This window comes from Melanotaenia boesemani, chromosome 14, assembly GCF_017639745.1.
Source record: "Melanotaenia boesemani isolate fMelBoe1 chromosome 14, fMelBoe1.pri, whole genome shotgun sequence".
Lineage (NCBI taxonomy): Eukaryota > Metazoa > Chordata > Actinopteri > Atheriniformes > Melanotaeniidae > Melanotaenia > Melanotaenia boesemani.
This window is the reverse complement of record NC_055695.1, coordinates 8,242,133-8,260,216: the sequence shown is the minus strand read 5'-3', so window position 1 is coordinate 8,260,216 and position 18,084 is coordinate 8,242,133. Positions and strand designations below refer to the sequence as shown.

At 36.8% G+C, this 18,084-nt stretch overlaps 1 protein-coding gene across 1 annotated transcript; it reads left to right on the top strand.

Moving 5' to 3' along the window:
* The first annotated feature begins 1,344 nt into the window (after window positions 1-1,344).
* On the top strand, window positions 1,345-16,290 carry LOC121652458 (cartilage oligomeric matrix protein). The gene is made up of 19 exons (XM_042005205.1): window positions 1,345-1,499; window positions 4,640-4,713; window positions 6,272-6,323; window positions 6,648-6,796; window positions 7,697-7,834; window positions 8,237-8,311; window positions 9,431-9,583; window positions 9,779-9,883; window positions 10,125-10,232; window positions 10,324-10,483; window positions 10,733-10,851; window positions 11,187-11,239; window positions 11,330-11,523; window positions 11,612-11,790; window positions 11,876-11,924; window positions 13,994-14,190; window positions 14,887-15,059; window positions 15,635-15,774; window positions 15,980-16,290. Exons 1-19 carry the CDS (start codon window positions 1,433-1,435, stop codon window positions 16,036-16,038), a joined length of 2,244 nt encoding a protein of 747 aa, XP_041861139.1. The 5' UTR covers window positions 1,345-1,432; the 3' UTR covers window positions 16,039-16,290.
* Window positions 16,291-18,084: the final 1,794 nt, after the last annotated feature.

Genomic DNA, 18,084 nt, shown 5'->3' with positions numbered 1-18,084 from the left:
AAATGAAAAACAAATCTGAAGCTACTCAAAGTTAAAAGGAAGAAAACGTTGTGTAACAGATTTGATTAATGGAGCCTTTCATCCTTTTCACAAAATATTTGATAGAATCAGTTGAGTTTGAATTACTTTGTTACAATAATATGTTTCAAATTTCTGTTTCATAATTTCTGTCCATACCTCAGCAACAGTAAAAAGCTGCTGTGTTTGTTTTTCAAGCAGAGGCCCATGCTGAGACTTCCCTGCTCATTTGGGCAAGGCAGCGAGTGATGGGAATGGAGACCCCCCAAAACCCCCAAAACCTTCAGCATAAAGAATGTAAGCAACATCTGCTGATGCCATTACTGACACAAACTCATACAAGACTTCAGATGCAGTTGTAATCATCCAGTAAACACATGGTTACATAATAGTCTTAATATATAGTCTGTTTCTTTAAATTGCTTAACTAGTTTCATCTTTTTTCATTCAGACATTAAAGGGAAAAAAATTGCAAGACTTATTTCAATAATTATTAAGAAAAGTTTTCTTATCTTTCTTCCCTTTATCTCCCATATTAATGGTGGATTAAACCAAACAATAATGATTCAAATCTTCTAAGACAAAGGCTTTAATCTTATAAAAGCATGGCCGCACTTACAGAGAACAAACCTAATAAAACAGAATTATTTATAAATGGACAGATTAGACAAAAGAAATGTTTCGACTGTAGAGCAGCAAATGAAATCCACAGCTTGTTACTAAAGGATATATGAATAAATCATTAAACAAATTAATGAACAGAATAATCTAAAAAAAGGCTGAAAATAAAGTCTATGTAAAAAATATATGGAATTTAGATGCAAAATATAGAAGTCTAATGGAATCAAACATTTAGTTTGATGTCTTGTGGTGTGCACTTGGCCCATCAAGGACAACAAGCAGATTTATCGGTACTTCTAAATTGTGAACAATGTCATTATTTATTTAATAAAAATAGACCAACATGGAGAAGCAGCGTGAGAAAACAAATCCTCTCAACCAACTGAGGGATAAAAAGGTCTACCTTGCCAAAAGCAGCAGCCAAACTACTCCTGGACTGTTTTTTCTGTTGCCTTGAACACCAACCAAACAACCAATAACATCAGTTTCCACAAAACCCTCTGATCTTCATTAATGTGAGTATTGTAGCTCTCTTGCCACAAGAAGTTATCTGTGCCATGAGTAAAAAAGAGTGATCCTTACACCACACATTGTTAAGTTGTGCAATTCCTCTTATTCCTGTTGGAACGTTAGGGGAAGAAGGGATGTAGAGAGGAGGGGGGGATAAAACCAAAGGAAAGGAGGAAATGCTTCAAGTGTGTTGCTGGAACCAGGTTTGCAGGAGAAGCACTGAGACCAAGCTGAAGGAAGGAGCGAGAGGAGGCAAAGCTGCTGTACCTGAAGAGATCCAAGCATGCTGTGGTTTCTAGAGCTGACCTGCGTGCTCTGCCTGGGAGGACACGCTGTCGCAGGACAGAGAGGTGACAATTTTTCTGTTTCTCATTTATTACAAATTACTTTCAGTTAATTTTGTACATTTCCAACAATTCCAACAATTCCTGAGATTGACACAAAAAGTGCCCGGTATAACAACCACATTACTTCAAGCTGTGAACCAAACTAAAATGTATTGATCCGATAGACTTTTTACATAATAGAAAGAGAAAACTGGGTAAATAACTTTTCTAAACTAAATCACTCAATAGATACAAAATCTGTTTCAAATCTGCAAAAGTTCTTATTTATTTACTTACTTACTTAGTTATTTATCGTTAAAATTAGTACCTCATTATGCAGGTTAGAGACAAGATTGTCTCGTAAAGGGGAACCAGTGTTTGAACCTTCCGTGTAAATCGTAAAGTAAATACAGTAAGGTAAAACAATCACTGTGTTCCCTCGGTGTCCTGGTTTTGACCCTTCGATAAGCAGGGAGAGTGATTTATTTCCTCTATCTTTTCTTTTCTGCTGTGGAATTCATTCAGTAAACTGAGTTGCTGCTAATGAGAAGAACACATTTCCTGCACTTTGCGCTCAGGAGACCTGTGCCCTTGTACAGCTCCTCTGGGGGAGGGAGTGGTTGCTGAGCAGGGGTGCAGAATTGGAGTCTTTGGGTTAATTAAGAAAACCAGTATGGGCTTCATGGATTCAACCTCATCTGAACTCAAACAGCAGTTCATCAACACATCTGTCATTTTAAAAGGTATAATTTACATTTTCTATAATAAAAAGTGGAGACTGTTTGCTCTACATCTGGAACTTTAGACTTAGCAGGGTTGTTTATGCTGGGGGGGCTCTTCTACACATAACCTGGTCAGAACCAAACAGTGGACACACACAATTAGCCACAAGCTCCTGAATACAGTGCATTTAGCTGCTAGATGTTGGCCAGATGTTTTCCACAGGAATTGGTAGAAGCCAACAGCAGAGCCAAAAGAAATGAAACTGGACTGACACTCATCAGTTCACAAACGTGACTTAAAGCAAATAAAAAATGTTCCTCTGAATAACCAATTTCTAGCTAAAATATCAACCTGAATGTCTCATTAGTGTTCTGTTTTGAAAAACTGAGTTTTATATTATGTATGAATCAAACTTTTCCACCCCACAAAAATAGAAGGAGTATGTATTATAGTTTTACTTAGAAAACAATCTTTTTAGCATTTCTGGTTATAGGTGGTTAATGTTTGCTAGCTGGCAGATGGTTGAAAAGTAGATAAATAACATGGAAAACCCAGATCATGTTCAATCCCGGAATGCTTGTAGTCACATCACAACTCCCACTAAGTTTAATCCCTGTAAGCTTGTGAGCCAGAAAAAAATGTATCTTCCAGAGAACTTTGTATCGGTCCATATCTGGAAAATCATTTTTGCAGCTGGCTTCAAAATATCACAGATTCAAGTGAATGCGTGGGTCATGAATTCAAACAAGGCTTGTGGTGGCTGAGGAATGCCATGTAATAGACTGTGGTATTGGACAGACGGCAGATCATCTAGTGCAGGACCACCTCCCCTATGTCTGTATTTACTCCCCAGTGGATTTCTGGTCCCAGATGTTGAGCCTACAAAGCCTCCATATTAAAAGAAGAATCTGGTTTGAAAGCCAATTTGGTTTAAAAATGTATTTTGTTAATTTGTTGTTTCTAGCATTAAACCATTTTCTGTAGTTTTAATTTTGTGTGTTCACGGTGTCTCTTTTTTTTCTTCTTTTAGCTGTAGTCTCTTATATTTAGCTGTAACTCTTATATTTAAAATTTAAAGTGATAAACTACATTAAAATTGATGTTGACAATTATTCTAAAAACAGTGCATGACACGCCATAAGAAAGCAAGTGCTTTTCATAATGCATCAAATATAGCCTACTATTTTAAGGAAGAGAAATTCTAAGGAAAAGAAAAAGTAGAGATGATAGAAGCAAGGTTTGTGGGGTGGTGGGGTGGGGCTTGCTAAATATTGTAACAAATATTATAATGGTATTTTATGAAGAGAATGTAAGTCATTGAGGAACCAGATTAGATGACTGTGCAAAGTTAAACAGCTAATAATGCTGAAGAAACACATAAAACATAAAAAGCAAGTTTTATCAGGGAAGCAATTAACTGCTTTTTTCTTTCCTTCTTTTGTTTGAAACGTCTCATTTACATGTGCAATCCTTTTCCCAGTCTATGAACCCTGCTGGCCCCCCATCAATTTTTTCTAGCTCCACTCCTGTAAATAAAATGTGAGATTTTTAAGTTTGATGAAAAACCTGAAAACATCGTTTGAAGGCGGTCCAAGCTCCAGCCATGTCATTTACAGTGACTAAATGCTGCCCTCTTGTGTTTAGAAAGAGTCTAAATTATTACATTTCACTTCAGTCTGTGTTTTAAGATATATGGTCAATGTAAGCACAAATTTCCAGTCTGCTTAACCATTCAAATTATAAACATTATCACAGTTTTGTCTCCATTGACCTGGATAATGTTCAGAAACATCAAATTTGTTATTTGCTGTTGTGACCACCTTTACTTAGAATTCCTTTAGTTCTTTTTATTCTGCGTTAAAATCAGAGGTAAAATCTGACCTAGTGTGACAAACATTAGAAAAGCCTGAAAACTGAACCTTGTAAAAATTCACATAATCTTCACCTGCTCAGTAGTATAATGTATAATGTGACCATTTTTAACACTGAGCTTACAGTTTACTGTATTATGAACATATAATAATTTAAAGATTATATATATATATATATATATATATATATATATATATATATATATATATATATATATATATATGGGAAGGGTTTGATTTGGTGTATGACTGTAATCAAAGATGCATCCTTCTAATTCTTGACAGCAGTTTTTGGTAAAATCAACCAATGACAGAGACTTGACACAGAAACTAAATCTGTGGACAAAAACAAGCCAAAAACAAGGATTATAATAAAATGAAAAACAACCTGAGTTTTATTCATGACTTAAAATGTTGAATTATTTTCTTTTCTTGACAAGTTCCCAATATGAAACTCTATAAAAAATGGCATAGTATGTTAAAGATATATAATATGTTTGTGCTGCTTCAATACAATAAACAATAAAAAAAAAAATCACTGAACGGGTTTTATTTTCTCTCCAAATCCAGATGGGGAGATCATCAGTCAGATTAAAATGACTAACCTCGCCTTGGCTGAGATTAAAGAATTGCTGAAACAACAGGTAAACATCTTTGGGCCGGATCTACTAAAGGTTTGCATGTACAAAAATGTATGCAAACTCATTACACACACACACACACACACACACACACACAAAGGTACAAACTGATTTACTAACAGTGGACACTGAGGGTTGCACATTTTGAAAGGTGCAAAATGGCGCGTCTGTATCCAGTTAGTACATCTGCTACAATGAATATAAAATACGGGGCGTTCACATGCAATTTTGCATGTGTTGGGAGGAGAAAATGTAAAATATTAAATTAGAACCTGGAAAAGTCATCTCTCAAACCTGAAAGCAATTTTGCCAATAGAAACTGAGACTATATTTCAAGATTCAAGATTCAAGATTCTTTATTTGTCATTATACAAGTGCAGGACACAGGTACAACAAAATGACTTCCAGTACAACCTGTCCAAGACTAGACAGCAACAACATGTAAGCACAAACAGGATCAGGCAGACTGAGGCAGCAGCCACAGCAGCGCACCTATATTAATATTAGATATAGATGGAAAAGATAACATGAGGGGAATAAGATGAGGCTAGAGAAAAAAAAGGCATCTCCACGCTGGGCCTAAGGGCCCAGTGTTGAGATACAACTCTGTATGTATGTTGTGAGTGTACATAAAAGCACATAATTCAGACATTCACAACATAAGAAACACATTAACACGTTTTAAAGGGAGGTGCAAACAGCCTGTATGCGTCATTACACACACATGGCAATGGTTACTGTTGCAGGAGACATCGAAAGTCTCCGCTTTTTTGCATCTGGGTCATTCCAGCATACGGTAGCTGTCATAGCTGTGATTTCCCAATCCCAACAGGCTGTCTGAAATCCTCAAAGTTTCTCTCAATGGCCAAGGTTATTAAGTTTACACGCATTTGGCAGTCATTAAATGACTCCTTGCAGGAAGTAAACTGCACCTCTTCTTCAATGCTGGTCAGAGGCATCTCATCCAATCTGCCCCCACCTGATTTATTTGCAGACATTTTATTATATGCCAAATTTTTTCTTTATTTGCCCTCTAATGTCTGATATCACATTTTTTACTTCATCAACATTGTTTTACCGACAGCATTAACTTTTGTCACAAATGCGCTCCCACAAAGCGTTTCTTTGTGTAGCAGTCAAATTTCTTTGCTGAAGGTCATTTAAGTGTTTGTTGGCTTTATCAGCCAACAGCTCCATTTCCTTTTGCCTTTTCTCCTTAAACTCACCATGCTGTAAAAACAACGAAACACACAAAACCCTCATTTGTGTCTCCAACAGGTTTGCAGTATTTACACAATCACTCTTAGTACATCTACCGCAAACCTTGGTTAACCCATGCAAAATTCCACATTGTACATGCAAATTACTACATGCAAACTGGGATCTTAGTTGATCTGGCCCTTAGAAAAAAATGGCCTTAAATATGTTGCATTTTTGCTATTTAAAATCACTGAAATTTACTCTGCTTCAGAAGTAACCAAACACACTATGGCCAAACTTTCGCTGCAGTCTGTTGTGTTTGGGGAAGGAAAAGGAACTTTTATCATTTGATATCTTACAGATTAAAGAAATAGTATTCCTGAAGAACACAGTGATGGAGTGTGAAGCCTGCGGTAAGTTACTCATCCTCCTTTAACATTAAACTGGTTGCATGAGTGTTAATGTTTTCCAAGGTTAGAAGGCAGATATAATTATATTTTAGATCCAAACAATTTTCCAGTTCTTTTTTACCAACTGTCAGGACCGACATCAATAAGAATATCACTAGGATAGTGTGGAAAAGTATTTGTGTTTTGATTTGATTGCCATGTCATCATATAAAGTTTATAAAGCACAGCATCCATTAGAATATACTGATATATATAAAATGTCAGAACAACCTGAAATAAGATGCTTCTGAACCGAACCAGAACACAGCTGATCTTCTCTTTTCTCAGGGATGGGAGGTATTCCAACTCGTCCCTCCTGTGTTCCCAACCCCTGCCACCCTGGAGTGGAATGTAAGGAGACTCCTCAGGGTATAAAATGTGGACCCTGTCCTGATGGCATGGAGGGTAATGGCACCCACTGCACTGATGTGGACGAGGTACACAAAGATGTGATTAATAGGCAACTTTGTTTTTTCTTTTTTGTTTGTTTCTTCATTTAAATAAATGATTATCAATAATTAACATATCCAAATCCAAAACATGGCTTGAACATCTTTTTTAGCCATAAAAATAAGGAAATGCAGGCTGTCTTTAAAAAATAGTAAATTCCACTAACTTTTCATGTTTCAGCCCCATTAATATTAACAAAAACATAAACTAGACCAAGTGTAATCTTTTTTTCTCAGTATAACATGTGCTTTCTTAGCAGGAGGCTTTTTCTAAAAAAGACCTCTTCACCCAATTTAGATACCAGAAGCTTATATTACACATGATGTAATATGCTAAAATAAATCCACAGTATTTGTATTATTTTACAGCTATATGCTCAGATCTTGAGCTGTTCACCTTTTCTTAGCATTTCCCCTCCAGGGAGCCAGACTTTCTTTTAATTTTTTAAAGTGGACTTGACCAATAAGTCAGATTTTCTGAAGGTCTTTAAAAGTTTTTTTTTGCACATTGGCTACAGTTTTCTTTTCTTTTTTTTTAAATACAAACTTACTTTCAGTCAATTCCTAATGATTGGCCATTCTCAGAAAAATGTTTTTTTTTTTTTTACAGTTAATGAATCTCTTTCAAATAGCATGCAATATGCAATATCATTAATCTAATATGCACTAATTAAGAATTAAGTCTGCATTCAGATTCTGCACCTGTGCATAGAAGTTAGTTGTAAATGATGATTTTCATGTTGATATTGCAATAATCTTTAAGTATGTTGAGCACCCAAATTTTAAGTAATTAAAAACCAAGTGCTGAACAAAAGTTTTTTTGTGTGGCAGAAAACAAAAAGCAGTCATCTGTTTGATCCTAAAGTGTGTGTGTGTCTTTATTACCAGTGCACAGTGATGCCCTGTCACATGGGTGTTCGCTGCATCAACACCTCCCCTGGCTTCCGTTGTGGCTCATGTCCTGCAGGATACACCGGACCTCAGGTCCAGGGTGTTGGCCTCGCCTACGCCACTGCCAACAAACAGGTGAAAACTAGCACAGCTAACTCACCACAGCTAGTATTCCTATTACCACACACCGATCTAAATAAGAACATTAATCATAATCTTTGAGTGTTTAACTACTTTTAAATCCTCCCGTAAAACATATCAGACTGGTGTTAACCATGTAACTTCATCCTCTCTCTTTATCAGATTTATTATTATGTTGATGTGTTATTTTGTACACATTTTTAATCACTTGTAAGTTAAGTTGTGCTTGAGTACTGTGAAAAGTGTCCACATTATTAAACAGTACCATGTCAAACAAATTGTCAACAGACTATCTAAACACCTCTTTATTTCCTTTTTCTTAAATCCATAATTCTTTTCTTTTTTTAACCTTATTATATTTTTTGAATACTTTGTTTTTCTTTTGGTCTTTTAAAGGTTTGCAAAGATATCAATGAGTGTGAAGGTCCCAACCATGGCTGTGTGGAAAACTCTGTGTGTATGAACACACCTGTGAGTACAATGGTGACTCATTGTCAGATCTCCTGTCAATAAAGCGACTTTTAGCACACATAACATAAAAGAAAAGAAAAGGATGTAATTTAAAGTCTTGCAGAATTTTCCATATATCATTCGCAAAGTGCTAGAGAAATATGCTCAAATGCTTAATATACAAATGAGAATGAAAGGCATTTCTCAATGAGCTAGCAGGAAAAATATAAATGCAAATAATTACTAGTAAATAATATAAAACAAAACTATATAAACTCTGTAAAAGATCTCTGTAATAGCTCTGATGCATGTTTCCAGTTTATAATCACAGATGCATGCCTCTAATTGTAATGAAACCAAATGTATTTTACTTTATTCTGTGATGACAGTAGATCAAAGCGGGTAGAATAACTGTTTTAGACTTTAGTTTTTATTTATTCTTAATGTTTATTTCTGTCTGTTAATTGCAGAATTATTGCATTAACTTTTTCATTGCAAGCATTTTTTGCTGAATTTTACAGCAAAACAGCAAAAAATTTCAGTTTTTTTAGAAGAATAACAAATTACCTGACTAATTAAATAAAAAAATAGTCATGTGTTTAACTTCTAAAAAATTTTATTTACACACAACTGAGAGCACATTAGTTTAACTTTAGATATTAAAGAATTTATGTTTTAAAATATGTTTGATCAAATCACACAATCACACAGAGAAGATGCTCTGGGTGAAAACAGACCCAGCAGCTGAAGCTGGGTAAACCTGTTTTGCTGTTTCTGTTACATATGTCTTTGGGTTGTAATTTATTCCTTTTTTTTTTAAATTGTCATACTAAATTTGGCCACTTGTATCCTTATGAAGAAAGACTTGCACAGTATTTTGAACAACAATCTTTTGAGTTAATTAGTTGATTTTACCACAAACTTAATCATCTTTTTCTTATAGTTAAACTATTACATTGGGAGGGTTTAAATTTTAGTCACTATTTTTTAATCACAAAATTTTTAAAACATCAATGGATGCATCAAACTGCAATATGACATAATGCTTTTGGAGATTTTGCAAAAACAATTTTAAAGTGAGACCACATGCTAACCTTATGGCTGTGTGCACTGTTTTTTTATGCTTCTCTGTATGACTAGGGCTCATTCAGGTGTGGTCCCTGTAAGTCCGGCTATGTTGGGGATCAAAGACGTGGGTGTAAACCTGAGAGATCCTGTGGAAATGGCCAGCCCAACCCCTGCCACGCCAGTGCTGAGTGTATTGTTCACCGAGAGGGAACCATCGAATGTCAGGTAAACTAATAAGTAATCAGAGTTATCACATTTTCACTTCACTGAACTATTAAAGCAATAAAAGCATTTCTGAGAGTTCAACTACTTGTGCTAGATGCGAAATATCAGAAGTGTTTTAGCTCTAATAGCAGATAGGACATAGAAGTTTAATAAAACTAGACTGTAACGCTTCAGAAACATTTTCCATCTACGCAGTGTGGAGTTGGATGGGCTGGCAATGGCTACTTTTGTGGTCCCGATACTGACATCGATGGTTTTCCTGATGAAAAACTAAATTGTCCTGAGAGGAACTGCAACAAGGTGAGTTTCCTACAAATTAGAAAAATTAACATGATCATTAGCATAAATCATTGCTAGTCTTTTAGCTTTGAAAAATTTGAATTTTAATGTAATTACAGAAGTATATACAAAAGGTTTAGACATTAAAAGTAAAGTGGGAATGCTTTTAAAATAATTCCATGGGTAGTTTTTAGATGTGTTTCTATATTAGGGCTATACGTAGCATTGTAAATGAAATAACATCAAGCACTTGTGTTTGCAGGATAACTGTCTTACTGTGCCCAACTCTGGTCAAGAAGATGCTGACAATGATGGAATTGGGGATGCCTGTGATGAAGATGCAGATGGGGATGGGATCCTCAATACACAGGTTTGTGCACAAACATAAACACAAACAGGTGCACGTGCTACATGCTTTTCACATCATAGTTCTTGCAGAGACCAAAACATCTTGTTTACAGGACAACTGTGTGCTGGTGCCTAACGTGGACCAGAGAAACATTGATGAGGATGACTATGGTGATGCCTGTGACAACTGTCGTGCAGTCAAAAACAATGACCAAAAGGACACAGACGTCGACAAATTTGGTGATGAATGTGATGAAGATATTGATGGAGATGGTGAGAGATTTGTACATCAATTACTTTAAACAAAAACAAACACCCTGCTTCCTTTTCACCTTTAAGTGGCAACTTAATTAACTTCATTTTAAAGTAAATATAAATCTGTTCATCTGGATATATTTTGAATACTGATTAAAATGACCTTTTTATTTGAGTTGTTTTATTGAGTTCTGCACACAAATCATGCATCATGTGATTGCAAACACTGGGTTTCTTTAAATAAACACATATTCTCTTTAATGTCAGGAATCCCTAATCACCTGGATAATTGCAAAAGGGTTCCCAATGTCGATCAGAAAGATCGAGATGGAGACAAAGTGGGAGATGCCTGTGACAGCTGTCCTTATGTTCCTAACCCTGACCAGGTGAAGGCATTGTTCAGGACATAGTGCTACTCACTCGCTTAATCAATCATATTTATATAGCACTTTTAATATATTGAGCAGCTCAAAGTGCTGTATAAGAACAAAAACAAAACAAAAATGTTTCTATGCCAACAAGTCAGGCCGATCCACCCAATCTAATCTAAAAAAAAAAGTTAAACTTTATCCTAAGTTTAGAGTATTTTAACTAGCTTGCTCCACATTGTGTTGTCAGATGAGATAATCGTCATCACTGCTTGGGTCATTGTCAAATGCTGACTGTCATTCTGTCATATAACAAGCCTCAGAAAATCAACAAATAATGTCATTTTTCTTAGATGGATGTGGACAATGACTTGATTGGAGATCCCTGTGATACTAACAAAGACAGGTAATGTGTGACTTTATTGGTCACTTTGCACATATTTTATCTAAAATGTGTGCCTATGTTAGAATCTGCACCAACTTTGATCTTCTCCAGTGATGGTGATGGCCACCAAGATTCCCGGGACAACTGCCCAGCTGTAATTAACAGCTCTCAGCTGGACACCGACAAAGATGGAAAGGGAGATGAGTGTGATGATGATGACGATAATGATGGCATCCCAGACCTGCTGCCGCCTGGTCCAGACAACTGCCGCCTAATTCCCAACCCACTGCAGGAGGACTCTGATGGTGGGTAACACTTAAGATAAATCTAAGTCAAAATAATTTCTCCTCATACGCAGTAAGTACCAGAAAACCTTTCTGTTCATCCTCACAGGTGATGGTGTAGGTAATGTGTGTGAGAAGGATTTTGACAATGACACCATAGTCGACACCATTGATGTTTGTCCAGAAAATGCTGAGGTTACCCTCACCGACTTCAGGGAGTATCAGACAGTTGTTCTAGACCCTGAAGGAGATGCACAGATTGACCCCAATTGGGTGGTGCTGAACCAGGTCAGAAATATCAGAGTATTTTAAGCCAGAAAACATTCTATCAAACTACATTTTTTTAATTAAATAAACTGTTCTGTTTCTGCAGGGAAGAGAGATTGTTCAGACGATGAACAGTGACCCTGGGTTGGCTGTTGGTAAGTGTCTGGTATTTAAGTAAATAGTTTGACATTCATATCTTATACAGTGAGGAAAATAAGTATTTGAACACCCTACTATTTTGCAAGTTCTCCCACTTAGAAATCATGGACGGGTCTGAAATTTTCATCGTAGGTACATGTCCACTGTGAGAGACATAATCTAAAAAATAATCCTGAAATCACAATGTATGATTTTTTTTAACAATTTATTTGTATGATACAGCTGCAAATGAATATTTGATTACCTGTCTATCAGCTAGAATTCTGACCCTCAAAGACCTGTTAGTCCGCCTTTAAAAAGTCCACCTCCACTCAACTTATTATCCTAAATTAGAGGCACCTGTTTGAGGTTGATAGCTGCATAAAGACACCTGTCCACCCCATACAATCAGTAAGACTCCAACTACTAACATGACCAAGACCAAAGAGCTGACACCAGAGACAAAATTGTAAACCTCCACAAGGCTGGAAAGGGCTACGGGGCAATCGCCAAGCAGCTTGGTGAAAAAAGATCCACTGTTGGAGCAATCATTAGAAAATGGAAGAAGCTAAACATGACTGTCAATCTCCCTCAGACTGGGGCTCCATGCAAGATCTCACATCGTGGGGTCTCGATGATCCTAAGAAAGGTGAGGAATCAGCCCAGAACTACACAGGAAGAGCTGGTCAATGACCTGAAAAGAGCTGGGACCACCGTTTCCAAGGTTACTGTTGGTAAAACACTAAGATGTCATGGTTTCAAATCATGCATGGCACGGAAGATTCCCCTGCTTAAACCAGCACATGTGAAGGCCTGTCTTAAGTTTGCCAATGACCATTTGGATGATCCAGAGGAGTCATGGGAGAAAGTCATGTGGTCAGATGAGACCAAAATAGAACTTTTTGGTCTTAATTCCACTCACTCTGTTTGGAGGAAGAAGAATGATGAGTACCAGCCCAAGAACACCTAAAAGCATGATGCTACCACCCCCATGCATCACAGTAGGGATTACTGTGATGCATGGGGGTGGTAGCATCATGCTTTAGGGGTGTTTTTCTGCACATGGGACAGGGCGACTGCACTGTATTAAGGAAAGGATGACCGGGGCCATACATTGCGAGATTTTGGGAAACAACCTCCTTCCCTCAGTTAGAGCACTGAAGGTGGGTCGTGGCTGGGTCTTACAACATGACAATGACCTGAAGCACACAGCCAAGATTGCCAAGGAGTGACTCCGTAAGAAGCATATCAAGGTTCTGGAATGGCCTAGCCAGTCTCCAGACCTAAACCCAATAGAAAATCTTTGGAGGGAGCTCAAACTCCGTGTTTCTCAATGACAGCCCAGAAACCTGACTGATCTAGAGAAGATCTGTGTGGAGGAGTGGGCCAAAATCCCTCCTGCAGTGTGTGCAAACTTGGTGAAAAACTACAGGAAACGTTTGACCTCTGTAATTGCAAACAAAGGCTACTGTACCAAATATTAACATTGATTTTCTCAGGTGTTCAAATACTTATTTGCAGCTGTATCACACAAATAAATTGTTAAAAAAAATCATACATTGTGATTTCAGGATTTTTTTAGATTATGTCTCTCACAGTGGATATGCACCTACGGTGAAAATTTCAGACCCCTTTGTGATTTCTAAGTGAGAGAACTTGCAAAATAACAGGGTGTTCAAATACTTATTTTCCTCACTGTCTTTCTGCCTTCGAAACATGGCTAGAAAATACATTCTTCAAACATGCTGAGCTGTTTAAGCTTTAAATTCTTGGAGCATACAACTGAAGGTTAATAATTTGTTTTCGTAGAAAGGTAGTTAGACTGATGCACCAAAATTTTGATGATGACAATGAACAGAATTGGTTCTATATTTGCACCTAATTAATAGAAAGGTACTTGATCTGAGTTTTTTAAAAGGATAGCATGAGTATAATATCTGTGGTACTCTCTGTAAGGAAATGTCCTAAACATTTTAATTCACTTCAGCCCTTCTTACAAACTATAAGAATGATTGTTTTATATGGAGTTTAAAGTTTCCATGTGTTCTGTATTTCATGGCTGATATCTGTGTGCAACAATTTGCAGGTTACACTGCATTCAGTGGTGTGGATTTTGAAGGTACGTTTCATGTAAATACGGTAACAGACGACGACTATGCTGGGTTTATCTTCGGCTACCAGGACAGCTCCAGTTTCTACGTGGTCATGTGGAAGCAGGTGGAACAGATCTACTGGCAAGCAAACCCGTTCAGAGCTGTGGCAGAACCTGGCATCCAGCTGAAGGTAGTCTACAGCTGTGCCACTGAAAAAAACATAATTTAAAAATGTATTGAAATGCTTGTCTACATTTATTATTAGGTTTTAAAATGTAATAATGTGGGGCAGTACAGGGACCAAAATTTCAGCAAAAAGAAAAGTAGCTTCTTATACTCAAACTGACTGATGTTGCCTCAATGAGTTCAATACAGCTTAGAAATCCAAAAGTTGCATCTAAATATGCACATTCATTATTCTCAGATCTGCAGGTTAAACCTGGTCAAAAGGCCATTTGCTCCATTAAGATTCACAATGCAATAATAACTCCTACAAGTTTGGAAATGTACTCTATTAAAAAATGTTTACATGTAGTGATGTTTTACAAATGTTCTTTTTGTTTACTGCACATTGCCACAGCATTTTTCTTTCCTCATCTTTCTGAAAAGCTTATTTTAGCTTTCAAAATTAAGGACCAAGTTTGCTCTTGTTGGTTACTTGACTGGTAAAAAAATGATGATTCATTGTAAGGAAGCTGCTTGGCATTGTTTTGGTGTGTGCCACTCTACAATGGAGAAGTAGATATTTAAGAATTGTCTGTAAAAGAAAAAATAAAATAAAATAAAAACTTTATAACACACATGGAAAGGGAAAAAACAACGAAGGAATAAATTAAAAGGAAATTAATCCAGACATTTCGACTTGTTATTTATAATTTTTTAACAGGCTGTAAAGTCAAACACAGGTCCAGGGGAGAACCTGAGGAATGCTCTGTGGCACACCGGTGACACCAGTGATCAGGTGAAACTCTTGTGGAAAGACTCTCGCAATGTTGGCTGGAAGGACAAGACATCATACCGCTGGTTCCTCCAGCACCGGCCAGCTGACGGCTACATCAGGTAATGATGGAGCTTCAGGGTTAACTCAGCTATGTTGGGAAATGCATTCAGAAGTCTTACTGCCAACAGAGGACTGGCAATAGAAGTGAACCACTGTGTAACTGGTGATGGGTTAAATTTCTATGTGTTTCACAAGCTATATACTGACAAATAAAGATATCTTCTTCGTATACTGCAGTTTAGTTGGGAAGAAAAATACTGGTCTGATACTGAGGTGCTGAGCTGAATTAGGATCTTTTACTCATTTGTGACCCTTTCTTGTGGTGATGCTTCATGTCTGCAGTTATGCAGGCTGCTCTGTAACATTTTACTTCAGCATTTTTGTTAAGGTATAAATTGGCAAAATCTCCAAATGTGAGTTTCTTTGTTTGGAAAAACAAGAGGACTACCAAAGTCTGCTGGAAAACATATTTTTAATAGTTGTTTCCATACTTTAGAGACTGTCACATGTTCCTAAATCCTTGATAGACTAAAATATGTGATGCAGATGGAACAAATATACGAAACTCTCAAAGAAAAATAAAAACAGAATCTATTATTTGAGGTATGCTTTTCTGCCATGTGTTGGTGTGCAGAGTTCGTTTCTTTGAGGGTCCTCAGATGGTGGCAGATACGGGTGTCATCATAGATGCCACGATGAGAGGAGGCCGACTAGGAGTCTTCTGCTTCTCCCAAGAGAACATTATATGGGCCAACCTGCGTTATCGCTGCAATGGTGAGTGATGTGTTCACAAACATTAGGAGACTGGACTGAGTCCAAACACTGCTCTTTCTTCTGTCCTCTACACTTTGTGGCTAAACTGAAACCTGACTTTCAGCTCAGGATTTAAGTTAGAACATCTTTTTTTCTCAATGAAAAAAAAAGTGATTTTTTTTCCTCTCAAAACTGTGGCTTGACATTCGGTTGTGTCTCTTCATAGACACTCTTCCTGAGGACTTTGACACCTACAGAGTCCAGCAAGTCCAACTGGTGGCCTGACAACAACCAGCCAACCCTGAAACAAAACTCTTTCCTGCACATCTGAACTCCAGAAAGAAAATCATGACTGTAGAGGTGTTAAATAAAAAAGATCCACCGGATGTGAAACAGTTTCAGTTTTAAGATGAATCTGACCAAGTTAGAGCAGCAGCTGTCAGGAGGGGAGCGGTCACACTGTTAAACTGTCACCAAGCAGTTTGTCTTAAATAATGTGTGCAAATTTGCAAAGATTTAACTGTCATGACAAATAAATGTGGATTTTAATAAATTATGGTGGTGCATGAAGTTATTATATGAAAGCATGTTGCTGCATATTTGAATATACTGACATATAAGAATGAAAGGAAAAGTAAAGGGTTGATTTTGAAATGTAGCTTTAAATAGCAAAATGCAGGGTACAAGTATAATGGTCTTAAAATGACCAATACATATGTACTGAATGCAAAGTATTTAAAAATGAAAGCATTATTGAGCTATAACACAATATTCAGTGGAAACAATGAAGACTACACGATAAATAGTCTAATGCACAAGGGTCTGATCAAAATATCAAAACCATAAAAAGCTATAGAACTGACCTCCAACCGGCATAAAACTAAAGATTTAACTTTTTTTCCCCACAATTTTAATCAAGACTAGGGAAATAACTCCTTTAATACAGTTTCAAAATATAGAAACAAGACTTGATTTTTATATTTAAAGCTTTATACACTTCTGGCTCTTAAAACTAAATGATAGTTTTAAACAAAATTGAAGATGGCTCTAAGAAGACAAATGTATTCAAATGGCCATTTTCTGAGTTTGTAATACAATAAATAGAGGAGGAATCTTCAGGCACATCATCTTTTGATTTGACTACAATTCAACTGGCTGTGATGCAATTATGAAATGATTATTGATTAATCTTTTTTTCCCCGTGTGACTGTTTGACTGCTATTACTTTCTGAGTGTAAATGTGGTTTCTCACATTTTGTTATGGCGAAAAAGAAAACTTCTGTTGGTTAATGCAGGAAAATTTGTTTCCACCACATAGGAATAAAACATGGAGCTGCATCAGATAACAGCGGTCTTGATTGACCATATACTTCTAGCAGAACTTTTACGACATTCTACCATGTCTGACCACTAACCATTTCTCCCATTCAGAGTGCTTATTGTCATACACGAATGTTTTGGTTGTGCTTACCCCCAAAGCCCTGCATTTTATTCACAATGCCCTTTGCAATGCATTCTGCTTCCTGTATTTGATTTACTCAAAGGAAACTGCGACCTATGTTTGTAGACGGACTAGAGTTCACTTCTTTAATCTGCATTAGAGTTCATTTGCACATTCACATTTCCTCAAATGAACCAGCCATAGAAGCTGAAGTACTTTAACACGCTAGCTGTTAATGTTGAGGGCACTGGTTAGATTTCACGCTCAAGTGTATGCCACACGCCAGAGGCGGTCTGGGCATTTCCTCAATATTGTGTTATTAACAGTTTAAAAAGAATAATTTATTATTATTTTTTCCAGTTGTATGTTGATTCTTAATCATCCATGTCTGCATGCTTTGAAAAAATGTTTTCCCCACCCCTAATCATTAAGCAGTGGCTGTTAACTAAAACGGTGGCGGTTAAATTAAGATTTGGAAGTGAACTGATTATAAGGCTGCTTCATGGTAATTCAAATCCCATTTGTCTGAAAGAGACCTTCATAAGGAATTGTGTGAGGAAAGTTGTCTGTGGCTTCACCACAAATACAAAAATGAACTAAACAACCCTTATGTGTTTGAAAGACACTGCTCAAAAAAAAAAATAAAGGGAACACTTCAAAAACACAATGTAACTCCAAGTCAATCACACTTCTGTGAAATCAAACTGTCCACTTAGAAAGCAACACTGATTGACAATCAATTTTACATGCTGTTGTGCAAATGGAATAGACAACAGGTGGAAATTATAGGCAATTAGCAAGACTCCCCCAATAAAGAAGTAGTTCTGCAGGTGGAGACCACAGACCACTTCTCAGTTCCTATGCTTTCTGGCTGATGTTTTGGTCACTTT